Source organism: Heterodontus francisci, unplaced genomic scaffold, assembly GCF_036365525.1.
Source record: "Heterodontus francisci isolate sHetFra1 unplaced genomic scaffold, sHetFra1.hap1 HAP1_SCAFFOLD_1682, whole genome shotgun sequence".
NCBI classification, from domain to species: Eukaryota; Metazoa; Chordata; class Chondrichthyes; order Heterodontiformes; family Heterodontidae; genus Heterodontus; species Heterodontus francisci.
Genome location: NW_027142253.1, coordinates 30,948 through 45,747, shown reverse-complemented (window position 1 = coordinate 45,747; position 14,800 = coordinate 30,948). Strand labels below are relative to the sequence as shown.

The 14,800-nt window shown below is 55.9% G+C and overlaps 1 protein-coding gene across 1 annotated transcript in view; it reads right to left on the bottom strand.

The window, feature by feature from the left end:
- Window positions 1-429: 429 nt before the first annotated feature.
- fam189b (family with sequence similarity 189 member B) overlaps window positions 430-14,800 on the bottom strand; it is a gene marked incomplete at its 5' end in the record, with an annotated part of 37,850 nt that continues 23,479 nt past the window's right edge. The window contains 3 exons of the mRNA XM_068028440.1: window positions 430-735; window positions 7,739-8,040; window positions 9,750-10,193. Of these exons, the coding sequence (XP_067884541.1) occupies window positions 550-735; window positions 7,739-8,040; window positions 9,750-10,193 (932 nt within the window). The remainder of the gene's footprint in view (window positions 736-7,738; window positions 8,041-9,749; window positions 10,194-14,800) is intronic.

Below are 14,800 nucleotides of genomic sequence, written 5' to 3'. Positions count from 1 at the left end.
GCTGAAACAGACTGGAGGGGTGTGTGATGGATTGGGAGGGGGCTTTCAGACAATAACATGGATCTCCCCCCACCAGGGTTCCACCCAACAATCTGGGGCAGCGCGGAGATGGGGGAGGGGAGGGGAGTGGAACACCTACTGAACTTGTTGGGGAAGACTGGGGCACAGTAATGGCCAGTAAAGTACCCACTGCCCAAGCAAGAAGACATGGACCAGGTCACCAGGCCTATGACAGACAGGATGGGATAGAGAGAAGGCAGTGGGGAGGAGAGTGCGGAGATCATCCAGAACACCATGTCACCTGAGAATGAGCCAACTACAGGCCTTCTTCACCTCCCTCCTTCCCTTCCAACACACACATGGTTTATATTAAACAGGCCCATGGGAAGGATCGGCCAAAACTCAGTGTTCAAGTGTTGAAATGATCCCAAGTAAAAGAGGGGGCTCCTTGAACAAGTGGTCCCATTAGATCCCACCAACAGCTCCAATCACTCTCTCTCCTTTGCCAACGTCTAGTTTCCCCTGCATTTGGTGCGGCAAGGGCCTTGATCACAGGATGGTCTCCCTGTACACTCCGATCAGGCTGTGCGGCCGACTGCTCTCCAGACGGCCAGAGGAGAAGAGCCTGCGCAGGCTGAAGGTGGACGAGCTCAGATCACCACAGCTCCGCAAGTGGATTCCCTCTTGTCGTCTGTGCCGTTGTCTCACACTGCACTGCCACCGGCTGCGGGAAACCTGCAACAGAAGGAGAGCAGAAGAGACACTCCAAGAACAAACTTACATTTCAAAAGTACCTTTTACAGCCTCACAACAATACAAAGCACTTTATAACCAAGTGTACTGTTGTAATGGAGTAAACACAGAAGCTACTTTCTGTACAGCAAGATCACACACAGCAGCAAGACAATGACAATATTATCCATTTTACTGATGGTGGTTGAGAGATATTAGCCCCAGGGCAGTGAGGAGCACTACCCACCCCAGCACCACCAACAAACCCCACCTCCCACCTCCCATTCCAATAGTGGCCATGGGATTGTTTACATAGAAACGTAGAAAATAGGAGCAGGAGTTGGCCATTCAGCCCTGTTCCGCCATTCCAAAAAGATCATGGCTGATCATCTAATTCAGTACCCTGTTCCCACATTCTCCCCATATCCCTTTGGCATTAAAGAAACATCCATCCAAGGGGGCAGAGAGGGAATCAGTTTAACATCTCACCAGAGTAAAGCTCCCTCTACCCTGTCCCCATCAACACTCCCAGGGCAGGTACAGCACGGGGTTAGGGGGGGCGAGGGGGCTCGGGAGTGCGGAGCGATCCCGGCCAAGCTGACCCCCGCTCGGCCGGAACTGCTCATTGGACCCAGGCCCCGAAACCCTCCTCGGGAGCCGATCCCGCACAACCCGAGCCACCTCTCGGAAATGCCCTCCGTGCCATTCCAATCGGTGCGGAGGGGTTTCCTGTATGAGCTGCTCCTGCACACTCTCCACTTCCTCGCCCTCTTCAGCCGGCCGGACACGCCCTGGCGGTCCGTATTGCCATTTGGCGGCGAGGGGAAACCCCGATGGAGGTCTCTCTACGTGGGAATCTTCCCCCTTTACATCGGGGACCTGGGGTGGAGGGTGCTGCACAGAGCAGTCCCGTGCAATAGGCTTTTAAGTAGGTTCACGGACTCCCAGGCCGCCTGTACTTTCTGTGGCCTGGACGAGTCCGTGTTCCATGTATATATGGAGTGTGCGAGGTTGCAGCCCCTCTTTGAGTATTTGAAGGGGCTGCTCTTCAGTCCCACGCTCCTGATCTTTGGGCACCCGGTGTGGAGGGGCGTGGGCCGGGAGGAGGATCTCCTCGTCGGTCTGCTCCTGGGCCTGGCCAAGGTGGCAATTCACAGGTCCAGGCTGCGGGCCGTCGGGGGGTCCGTCCTTCCCGATTGCCTGCCCCTCTTCCGCGGTTACGTTCGTGCCCGGGTGTCCCTGGAAAAGGAGCATGCGGTGTCCGCCGGTACGCTTGAGGCCTTCCGCGACCGGTGGGCACCGCAGGGACTGGAGTGCATTGTCGACGCTGAGAATGGCATTTTAATTTGAGTTTTTGTTTATTTCTGGTTTTAATAAAGTTATTTTAAAAAATATAAGTATGTTTATAAAGGGGGCCTGAGGAATAAAGGCCCCCTCGACACAGAAAAAAAAAAACCGGGGTTAGATACAGAGTAAAGCTCCCTCTGCACTGTCCCCATCAAACACTCCCAGGACAAGTACTGCATGGGATTGGCTGCTCTGTGATTGGGAATCCTGAGTGCCTCAATGAGGTGCAGCTGACAGTTGCTGGTGGTGCTGCTGGAGAGGGAGAGCTGAGGAGGGAACTGCAAAAACTTTTCAACAACTTTTGCTGCAGAGGAAAGACTTTGGAATAAGGCTGTATTTGGAGGTGGGTGTCAAGCACCGGACTTATATTTACTTGGACTGTTGGGAGACGTTGGAGAGGCCAGAAGAACAAGGGGTGGGGGCTATATAATTCTGCAGGGAGCTGTGCAATTGCACGAAAGTTACAAGGAAGCTCCCTCCCCACCCCAATTGCCCAGCCTGGGTCAGCTGAAGCTGCCTGGCTAAATAGACGGAAGGGGATAAATAGTGTCTGGGCAGCTTCAGCTGACCCTGGTGAAGACGCCTCCCCCAACCAGAAGACCAAGTGTGCTGGCACAGACTGTTTCAAGTGTGCTGTGTGCACCACCTCCAGAAAGGAAAAGAAAGTCATCCCTTACAGCCTGTCTTTCCCTCTCCTCTATTCCCTCAGCCTCTCCCCTAACCTATACATGTTTGTTTGTGAATCTTTCAAGTTTTTTTGAATTACAAGCCTACAATTCGGGGTGGGTTTAGCTCTTAGACCCATAGCAAGCCCTTCATCTCCGGTGGCGATGCCCTCTACTACCTATGCAGCTGCAGCCTCTGTGGCTGCCCACGTGACCCCATCACCCTTTAAATTGATAACATCCAGCCATGGGATGAAGAGCTATCCCCACCCCAACATGTCCATTGAGGCCTGCGAAAAGGCAATGGCCGAGGTTGTCAGCCCCTCGGCCATTGTTGCAGCCACAAAGATGTACGGGAAGGCTGTGTTTTTTCTGAGGACCGAGCGGGCGGTGTCCCTGGCCCTGAGTAAAGGAATCACTGTGGGGGGGACCTTCCTGCCGGTGGACCCTCTGGGGGCCACTGTGCATCGGATAATGCTATCCAATGTCCCACCCTTCATTCCCAGTGAGCTCTTCCTCCCCCACCTGCACCATCTGGGGGAGGTAAGGTCGGGGATCAACCCAATCCCGTTCGGACTTCGGGAGCACAGCCTCCGACATGTCTACTCCTTCTGCCGCCAGCTATTTATGCAGCTGGCGCGGGGGGGAGGTCTTGGAGGGCCACTTCAGTGTGGAGTTCCAGGGGACGGCCTACCGCGTCTTTTGGACCTCGGACGGGGCGCGGTGCCATGTCTGCAAGGGGGTGGGGCATGTTCGTAAGAACTGCCCCAACCTCCGGGCCCCCAGCTCCACCTCGGCAGCCCAGAGTGGCGGCACTACATCTGCTCCCACTCTCCCCACACATACAACAGATACCGCTCAGTCAGTTCCGGAGGCTGTGGTTTTCACAGCCTCCGGCGGGGAGAGGAGTGCCCGTCCGAGTGGAAGGAAGGCGCGGAGGAAAAGTAAACACCGAGAGGCTCGTCCCCTGGACACCGTGACACAACCCGAGCCTGGGCTCAGCCCAAGGCCCGCTCCCAGGAAATCCAGCTGTCCCAGGGCTGGGCTCAGGCCCAGAGTAACTAAAAAAAAAGGAGGGTGCGGAGGTGGAGGCCTCGGATGACATGGAGGTCTCTGAGCCTCCGCGCCCGAGTGGGAAAAAGAGGAGAAGGCACCCTTCACCTTACAGAGGTAACAAGGAGCCTTGAGTTGCAGGGCCCATCTGTTGGAGGGGAGCTGTCTCCTGTTCAGGTCCCCAGGTACCCCCTACCACCACCAACATCAAGGCTGCAAAGCCTGAGCAAGAGCTCCCTACCCCTCAGGATGAAGGGGAGGGGGAGACACCTGTACATGTACAGGCCTCTCCGGGGGAAGCCAGTGGAGCCCTGCTTGTGGTGGGGGAGCCTGGGGACGCCTCCCATTCTGCCACTAGGTCGGTTGCCCTGAGTGTAGGGGAGGAAGGGGCCCCCGAGGGGTCAGCCAGAATCCACCCGACCCGATTACAATTGAAAATTTTGTTCTATCTGCTGGGTCTGTGGGTGCTGGCGGAGCGGGAGATGGCCTCCTCTCTCCGCCTCCGGTCTTGGCTCCAGCTGGATTTCCGGACTCGGGAACTTCCATCTCCCCTGGACCGCTCATTGGCCTGGGAACAGAGGTGGAGGGGGGTCCTGAACCGCTGGTACCCACAGGCTCCAGTTCCATCCTGGAACCCAGAGAGGACTCCTCCGCCATCGATTCTGGGGCTGGAATTGTGACGGAGGCGGGACCAGCTGGCGCGGCCGGGACGTCCGCCCCACAGTGTGTGGTGGGTGTGCTGGCCACTGGCGGTGACGACCCAGAGGAGGATGGGGATTCGGTGTGGGGCACGGAGGACGACCTTGAATCCATCACCAGTGAGGTGGTGGAGTCCCTCGTGCCTCCCACCGAGTCTCCTCTCATCCCCAAGGCGGAACTCCGGGATTTCCTCGCGGCTTGCAGGGGCTGCCGCGATAAAGTTCAGCTGGCCCTCGACCGTTGGTCGAATCTGGCGCTGATCATACAGTCCGTCCGTGCCGCCCTCAAGAAAGCGGGCAAGGGTGCGGGCGTGAAACTGGTTGAGAGGCGCCGTTTTAATGTGTTCCTCAATGGGTTGCTGGGGGAGTGGAAGGCCAGGTGCACTTCCACTCCCTCCTCACTGAGGTGTTGGTGACGGATTTTAAGTACCTTTGACATGAAGATAACCATAGCCAGCCTTAACATCAACGGCAGCAGGGGGTCTCACCGCAGATTTCACAATCTCTCAGTCCTCAGGGAAGGGAGATACGCGGTGAGCTTTCTGCAGGAAACCCACACCGTTCCGGGAGACGAAGCCACCTGGCTCCTGGAGTGGCAGGGTGGGGTCTACATGAGTCACCTCACCCCTATTTCTAGTGGGGTGGCTATCTTGTTGGCCCCGACTTTTCAGCCGGAGATCTTGGGGGTCAAGGAGCTAGTGCCGGGCCGCTTGCTCCACCTCGCCGTTCGCCTGGGTAGCGTGCCGCTCCACTTTGTGAACGTGTACGCGCCCAGGCCCGGCGCGTTGCAAGCGCGCTTCTTTGAAGAAGATTTTTAGATTTTTTTTTTAGATTTAGAGATACAGCACTGAAACAGGCCCTTCGGCCCACCGAGTCTGTGCCGACCATTAACCACCCATTTATACTAATCCTACACTAATCCCATATTCCTACCACATCCCCACCTGTTCCTATATTTCCCGACCACCTACCTATACTAGTGACAATTTATAATGGCCAATTTACCTACCAACCTGCAAGTCTTTTGGCTTGTGGGAGGAAACCGGAGCACCCGGAGAAAACCCACGCAGACACAGGGAGAACTTGCAAACTCCACACAGGCAGTACCCAGAATTGAACCCGGGTCGCTGGAGCTGTGAGGCTGCGGTGCTAACCACTGCGCCACTGTGCCGCCCGCAAGTGTCCGCTCTCTTGAGCTCCATCGATAGCGGCGAGTGAATCATCCTCGGGGGGGATTTTAACTGCACCCTCGAGGTGGGGGATCGCTCCGGTCCCCAGCGCGGCCAAGCGTCGGTGGAGAAGTTGAGGGGACTGATCAGCTCCCTTAACTTGGTGGACGTCTGGCGGAATCTCCATCCCGACTCCAGCGCCTTCACGTGGAGGTCTGGAGGAGGAGGGTCCCGAATTGACCGCCTCTACTTTTCGCAGGCGTACGCCTCCCGCGTCTCGGCGGCCTCCATGCGGCTGGTGCCGTGCTCTGACCACCACCTGGTTGGTCAGTGGCGGGTGGACTCCCTGCCGGAGGAGATGACACCTTTTGCGTGGAGCACCACGCACCTCCTCTATCTGGGAGTCGACCTTAGCCCTGCCGAGGAAGCCTGGCCGGCAAACTGGCCGGTGCTGGTGGCAAATGTCACCGCTCAGCTGGGGCGCTGGACAGGACTGCTCCGAGTGCTTTTCTACAGGGGCCGAGCGCTGGTCATAAACCAACTGGTGGCCTCCATGCTGTGGTACCGGTTGGTCACTTTGGCCCCGCCCCCTGCATTCGCCACCAAGATCCAGAAGAAACTCGTCGATTTCTTCTGGGGCAAGAGGAAACACTGGGTCTCTGCTGCGGTCCTGAGTCTCCCGATCGAGGAAGGCGGTCAGTCGCTGGTGTGCGTCCGCACCCGGGCTGCGACTCTCCGCCTTCGGACCCTGCAGAGATACCTGTACGTCGAGCGTCCTCCCAGATGGTGTGCGCTGGCGACGTATTTTTTCCGCCAGTGTCACTGCCTTCAAGACGACACGCAGCTCCCAGCGGAGTCCGTTAGCCGCGCCTCTCTGAGGGAGTTGCCTGTCTTGTACCGGGATCTATTCCGAGTCTGGAACATGGTCGCCTCCAGTCAGGGCGCTCCCCCTCCGGCAGAGGAGAGCGCCTCGGCTGTCCGGGCGGCCGACTCCGGGGATTGTCCGGCGGGCGGAGGAGTAGCTGAAACCCCCGGGACGCCCCTCACTGCGGGTGGTGAGGGGGCTCAGGAGAGTGGAGCGCTCCCGGCTGAGCTGACCCCCACTCGGCCGGAACTGCCCATTGGACCCAGGCCCCAAAACCCTCCTCGGGAGCCGGTCCCACACAACCCGAGTCGCCTCTCGGAAATGCCCTCCGTGCCATTCCAATCGGCGTGTTTGCTCATGAACACTCTCCACTTCCTCACCCTTGTCAGCCGGCCGGACACGCCCTGGCGGTCCACGTTGCCATCTGGCGGCGAGAGGAAACCCCGATGGAGGTCTCTCTACGCTGGAGTCTTCCCCCTTTACATCGGGGACCTGGGGTGGAGGGTTGTTGCACAGAGCAGTCCCGTGCAATAGAGTTTTGAGCAGGTTCACGGACTCCCAGGCCGCCTGTACTTTCTGCGGCCTGGACGAGTCCTGGAGTGTGCGGGTTTGCAGCCCCTATTTGAGTATTTGAAGGGGCTGCTCCTCAAGTTCTGGCTGCACTTCAGTCCCACGCTCCTGATCTTTGGGCACCCGGTGAGGAGGGGTGTGGGCCGGGAGGAGGATCTCCTCGTCGGTCTGCTCCTGGGCCTGGCCAAGGTGGCAATTCACAGGTCCAGGCTGTGGGCTGTCCGGGGAGTCTGTCCTCCCCGATTGCCTGCCCCTCTTCCGCGGTTATGTTGGTGCCCGGGTGTGCCTGGAGAAGGAGCATGCGGTGTCCGCCAGTACGCTTGAGGCCTTCCGCGACCAGTGGGCACCGCAGGGACTGGAGTGCATCGTCGACGCCAAGAATGGCATTTTAATTTGAGTTTTGTTTTATTTATCTGTTTTTTCATAGTTATTTTAAATATATATATATATATATAAAGCGGGCCTGAGGAATAAAGGCCCCCTCGACAAAAAAAAGGGGTTAGATACAGAGTAAAGCTCCCTCTACATTATCCCAGGATGGGTTGTGGTTAGTCGTGGTCAGGGTTTGGGGGCAGTGACCGTTCACTCCGTGCATTTATCAGTCTGAGCTGCAGCTCCAGGAAGTGTCGAGACCCTCACCTGCTCAAAGCCACCTCCAGCAGTGCCTCTGTCCATCCTCCGTTTGCTCCCCATGGCTCCGGATGGCGAGTGTGATGATTCCATTGTGAGGTTGCGTTTCGACCGCTGCAGGAATCGAGCCATGAGTACCCTGGTGCCACGGCACATCTTCAGATCGCCGAGCGAGCGAGTGCCTTCCTTCGATAGCGTCTGCAGCGCTTTGCCTCTCATCACAGGCCTGAGTTTGCCGACTGGCATCCGGCGGAGAAGCTCGGGTGTGCCGTGCTGAGAGTTGGGCAACAAGCAGGCCTCGGAACAGGGAGCTGTGGATCAAGCCACAATGATTAGAGAGGCCTCGTCACACCATAGCTGTCACAACTTAGTTGTCGCAACTTGTCTGTCGCACCTCACCCCACCGCCCTCAGCTGCCTCCCCCACCGCCCCCAACAGATACCCTTCCCCAAGCTGTCAGGAAGCCAGGCCTGGCTTGCTCTGGGAGGGGGAGCAGTACCCGGGGAGGCTCCAGACCTGGGGCCTGTCCTGGGGATGAGTACTCACTGAGGCCCATGGTCTGAGGCCTGTCCTGGGGCATCAGTACCTGGGGAGGCCCCAAGCATAAGGCCTGCCCTGGGGGATCAGTACCTGGGGAGGCCCCAGGCCTGAGGCCTGTCCTGGGAGATCAGTACCTGGGGAGGCCCCAGGCCTGAGGCCTGTCCTGGGGGATCAGTACTTGGGGCGGCTCCAAGCATAAGGCCTGCCCTGGGGGATCAGTACCTGGGGAGGCCCCAGGCCTCAGTCCTGTCCTGGGGGATCAGTACCTCGGGAGGTTCCAAACATGAGGCCTGTCCTGGGGGATCAGTACCGAGGCCCCAGGCCTGAGGCCTGTCGTGGGGGAACAGTACCTGGGGAGGCCCCAGGCCTGTCCGGGGGATCAGTACCTCAGGAGGCCCAGGCCTGAGGCCTGACCTGGGGGATCAATACCCGGGTAAGGCCCAGGCCTGAGACCTGTCCTGGGAGAACAATACCCGGGGAGGCCCTTGGTTTGGGGCCTGATAGGGATGAGATCAGGATTCTCTCCTTACCCGTGTAGGTGGACGTCTGGGACATTTGATCCTCTGGGGTTTTCAAGCTTCTATTACCTTCAGCTAAAAATAAATCACAAATAATTTACTGAGAAAACGTTATTCCCTCTCAAATCTTCCAAGAAATGAGTGGTCTCCTCAGAGACTGGGATGAGGGAGAGGGAAAGACTGTTAAATTTAGTCTGTCAAGTGCCTTGGGATATTTTACTACGTTAACAGTGCTGGAGACATTCCTAATGCTGTTTGATGTATACCTGGTGCTGCTCCAGTGAGCACTACATGTTAATGGGTTGTATTAATGTGCTGTCAATAACCATTATGAATCAGGCGTCTGTGTGTCTCTCTGTCCCTTGGGACTCCAAGCCTGTTTCTATATGGAAAAATTAAGGATTATTCAAAACCTGACACCCTCTGCAGTTGACTATCCTGCAAGCACAGGCAAAGCATGGGGCAACTAGGAATGGTAGTGGAGAGGGTGGCAGTGGGGGGGGGGGGGGGGGGGGTGGAAAGGGGTGACAGGAACAGTGCTAGTGCCCCTGGGGACGCTGATAAATCCACATATAAAAAATCTTCCTGTCACGACTTTTTGTTTTGGTTTCTGTGCCAACATTTAACATTGGACCTACCAATGTAAACATTTTCACTAGCAATTTTATATGTAAACAATTGCCTGTCACAGTGTAGTTGCAGGCTCTGGACATGAGGTGCTGTGGTGGAGTCAGCTTCTGAAGTCTCTGGCTGTCCCTCCCTCCTCCCCACTCCATCCCTCCCTCCTCCCGAATGCATCAACCACCAGCAGAAAGCATTCAACTACAGGAAAACCGTGGATGTGTGAAGTACTTTACACTCACCTGTGTTGCTTGTCACATACAAACCAGGATCGCTATTCGACCTGGTTATGCGGCAGGCGGCTAAGCCTCTCAGTGGGGTCTGTGGCCTGGACTGCTCACTGTACCGTCGGCTAGGACATGGTTGGTGGCAACCTTGAGATAGGTTGTCCAGCACTGTCTGGAAGGCAGATGTATCCGATGATACAGAGCAATTCCTCTGTCTGGTCAGCCAGTCGGTCTGGGTCTGGCTGCAGGACCCTGCTGCCTCCAGGCGTTGGCAGCTTTGAGTGAGAATGTCTTCTCCAGCAAGTTGCTGGGCAAAGTATCGGCTGGAAGTGCTACACGAGTAGGAGCGGCCACTCCTGCCACACGATCTGCTGTTACCCTGGCACTGGTCACCCTCCAGGCTCGAGCCACAGGTGGCAGCGGCCCTTTGCACACTGCTGCTCCGGATGTGATGCACAGACCCCTGAACCCCCATCAGGCAGGAATCTTCGGAGCAACTGCTGTCGTCTGCGATATCAATGATCTCCGACATCATCAGGGAGCCACTGTCCATGGACCCTGTGCAAACGAAAACACGGGACATAACCCAGTCAATGAGAACAGGAGACCTCACTCCAACATCCCTTGTCAATGAGAACAGGAGACCTCACTCCAACATCCCCAGTCAATGAGAACAGGAGACCTCACCCCAACATCCCCAGTCAATGAGAACAGGAGACCTCACTCCAACATCCCCAATCAATGAGAACAGGAGACCTCACTCCAACATCCCCAGTCAATGAGAACAGGAGACCTCACCCCAACATCCCCAGTCAATGAGAACAGGAGACCTCACTCCAACATCCCTTGTCAATGAGAACAGGAGACCTCACTCCAACATCCCCAGTCAATGAGAACAGGAGACCTCACTCCAACATCCCCAGTCAATGAGAACAGGAGACCTCACTCCAACATCCCCAATCAATGAGAACAGGAGACCTCACCCCAACATCCCCAGTCAATGAGAACAGGAGACCTCACTCCAACATCCCCAATCAATGAGAACAGGAGACCTCACTCCAACATCCCCAGTCAATGAGAACAGGAGACCTCACCCCAACATCCCCAGTCAATGAGAACAGGAGACCTCACTCCAACATCCCTTGTCAATGAGAACAGGAGACCTCACTCCAACATCCCCAATCAATGAGAACAGGAGACCTCACCCCAACATCCCCAGTCAATGAGAACAGGAGACCTCACCCCAACATCCCCAGTCAATGAGAACAGGAGACCTCACTTTAACATCCCCAGTCAATGAGAACAGGAGACCTCACCCCAACATCCCCAGTCAATGAGAACAGGAGACCTCACTTTAACATCCCCAGTCAATGAGAACAGGAGACCTCACTCCAACATCCCCAATCAATGAGAACAGGAGACCTCACCCCAACATCCCCAATCAATGAGAACAGGAGACCTCACTTCAACATCCCCAATCAATGAGAACAGGAGACCTCACCCCAACATCCCCAGTCAATGAGAACAGGAGACCTCACCCCAACATCCCTTGTCAATGAGAACAGGAGACCTCACCCCAACATCCCTTGTCAATGAGAACAAGAGACCTCACTCCAACATCCCCAATCAATGAGAACAGGAGACCTCACCCCAACATCCCTTGTCAATGAGAACAGGAGACCTCACTCCAACATCCAGAGTCAATGAGAACAGGAGACCTCACTCCAACATCCAGAGTCAATGAGAACAGGAGACCTCATCCCAACATCCCTTGTCAATGAGAACAGGAGACCTCACTCCAACATCCCCAGTCAATGAGAACAGGAGACCTCACCCCAACATCCCCAGTCAATGAGAACAGGAGACCTCACCCCAACATCCCCTGTCAATGAGAACAGGAGACCTCACCCCAACATCCCCAATCAATGAGAACAGGAGACCTCACTTTAACATCCCCAGTCAATGAGAACAGGAGACCTCACCCCAACATACCCAGTCAATGAGAACAGGAGACCTCACCCCAACATCCCCAGTCAATGAGAACTGGAGACCTCACCCCAACATCCCCAGTCAATGAGAACAGGAGACCTCAATTCAACATCCCCAGTCACTCAGAACAGGAGACCTCACCCCAACATCCCCAGTCAATGAGAACAGGAGACCTCACCCCAACATCCCCAATCAATGAGAACAGGAGACCTCACTTTAACATCCCTTGTCAATGAGAACAGGAGACCTCACCCCAACATCCCCAGTCAATGAGAACAGGAGACCTCACTTCAACATCCCCAGTCAATGAGAACAGGAGACCTCACCCCAACATCCCCTGTCAATGAGAACAGGAGACCTCACCCCAACATCCCCAATCAATGAGAACAGGAGACCTCACTTTAACATCCCCAGTCAATGAGAACAGGAGACCTCACTTCAACATCCCCAGTCAATGAGAACAGGAGACCTCACCCCAACATCCCCTGTCAATGAGAACAGGAGACCTCACCCCAACATCCCCAATCAATGAGAACAGGAGACCTCACTTTAACATCCCCAGTCAATGAAAACAGGAGACCTCACCCCAACATCCCCCGTCAATGAGAACAGGAGACCTCACCCCAACATCCCCTGTCAATGAGAACAGGAGACCTCACCCCAACATCCCCAATCAATGAGAACAGGAGACCTCACTTTAACATCCCCAGTCAATGAGAACAGGAGACCTCACTTTAACATCCCCTGTCAATGAGAACAGGAGACCTCACTTTAACATCCCCAGTCAATGAGAACAGGAGACCTCACCCCAACATCCCCAGTCAATGAGAACAGGAGACCTCACCCCAACATCCCCTGTCAATGAGAACAGGAGACCTCACCCCAACATCCCCAATCAATGAGAACAGGAGACCTCACTTTAACATCCCCAGTCAATGAGAACAGGAGACCTCACTTTAACATCCCCAGTCAATGAGAACAGGAAACCTCACCCCAACATCCCCTGTCAATGAGAACAGGAGACCTCACCCCAACATCCCCTGTCAATGAGAACAGGAGACCTCACCCCAACATCCCCTGTCAATGAGAACAGGAGACCTCACCCCAACATCCCCAGTCAATGAGAACAGGAGACCTCACTTTAACATCCCCAGTCAATGAGAACAGGAGACCTCACCCCAACATCCCCTGTCAATGAGAACAGGAGACCTCACCCCAACATCCCCAGTCAATGAGAACAGGAGACCTCACCCCAACATCCCCTGTCAATGAGAACAGGAGACCTCACCCCAACATCCCCTGTCAATGAGAACAGGAGACCTCACCCCAACATCCCCAGTCAATGAGAACAGGAGACCTCACTTTAACATCCCCAGTCAATGAGAACAGGAGACCTCACCCCAACATCCCCTGTCAATGAGAACAGGAGACCTCACCCCAACATCCCCAGTCAATGAGAACAGGAGACCTCACCCCAACATCCCCAGTCAATGAGAACAGGAGACCTCACCCCAACATCCCCTGTCAATGAGAACAGGAGACCTCACCCCAACATCCCCAATCAATGAGAACAGGAGACCTCACTTTAACATCCCCAGTCAATGAGAACAGGAAACCTCACCCCAACATCCCCTGTCAATGAGAACAGGAGACCTCACCCCAACATCCCCTGTCAATGAGAACAGGAGACCTCACCCCAACATCCCCTGTCAATGAGAACAGGAGACCTCACTTTAACATCCCCAGTCAATGAGAACAGGAGACCTCACCCCAACATCCCCAGTCAATGAGAACAGGAGACCTCACTTTAACATCCCCAGTCAATGAGAACAGGAGACCTCACTTCAACATCCCCAGTCAATGAGAACAGGAGAGCTCACCCCAACATCCCCAGTCAATGAGAACAGGAGACCTCATTGAAACATTGCTGACTTTTGGGGGTGGTGGGCAATGTTATTCAGGGATAATTGGGGTGTGGGAGCGACAGGCAGCGAGGGAGGGGTATTTCCTTACTCTTTTACAGGATGTGGGCATCGCTGGCCAGGCCAGCATTTATTGCCCATCCCTAATTGCCCTTGAGAAGGTGATGGTGAGCTGCCTTCTTGAATCACTGCAGTCCATGTGAGGTAGGTATACCCACAGTGCTGTTAGGAAGGGAGTTCCAGGAGTTTGACCCAGTGACAGTGAAGGAACGGCGATATAGTTCCAAGTCAGGATGGTTTGAGACTTGGGTGGGAACTTGCAGGTGGTGGTGTTCCCATGCATCTGCTGACCTTGTCCTTCTAGATGGTAGAGGTCGCGGGTTTGGAAGGTGCTGTCAAAGGAGACTTGGTGAGTTGCTGCAGTGCATCTGGTAGATGGTACACACTGCTGCCACTGTGCCTCGGTAGTGAATGTTTGTGGATGGTGTGTCAATCAAGTGGGCTGCTTTGTTCAGGATGGTGTCGAGCTTCTTGAGTGTTGTTGGAGCTGCACCCATCCAGGCAAGTGGAGAGTATTCCATCACACTCCTGACTTGTGCCTTGTAGATGGTGGACAGGCTTTGGGGAGTCAGGAGGTGAGTTACTCACCACAGGATTCCCAGCCTCTGACCTGCTCTTGTAGCCACAGAATTAATGTGGCTGGTCCAGTTCCGTTTGTGGTCTACACTGTGAGGGGGAGGGTGACGGAGGAGCAAGCAAGGGAGGGTGACTGAGGAGCGATCGAGGGATGGAGGGTGACGGAGGCGCAAGAGAGGGATGGTGACGCAGGAGCGAGGGAGGGTGGGTGACGCAGGAGCAAGGGAGGGTGGGTGACGGAGGAGCGAGGGTGGGTGGGTGACGGAGGAGCGAGGGAGGCTGATGGAGGAGTGAGGGAGGGTGGGTGACGGAGGAGCGAGGGAGGGTGGGCGTTGGGGAGCGAGTGAGGGAGGGAGAGTGCCGGGGAGCGAGCGAATGAGGGAGGGAGGGCGTTGGGGAGCGAGCGAGTGAGGGAGGGGGAGCGAGCGAGTGAGGGAGGGAGGGCGTCAGTGAGCGAGTGAGGGAGGGAGGGCGTCGAGGAGCGAGTGAGGGAGGGAGGGCGTCGAGGAGCGAGTGAGGGAGGGAGGGCGTCGGGGAGCGAGCGAGTGAGGGAGGGCGGGCGTCGGTGTGCGAGCGAGTGAGGGACTCGAGGAGCGAGTGAGGGAGGGAGGCCGTTGG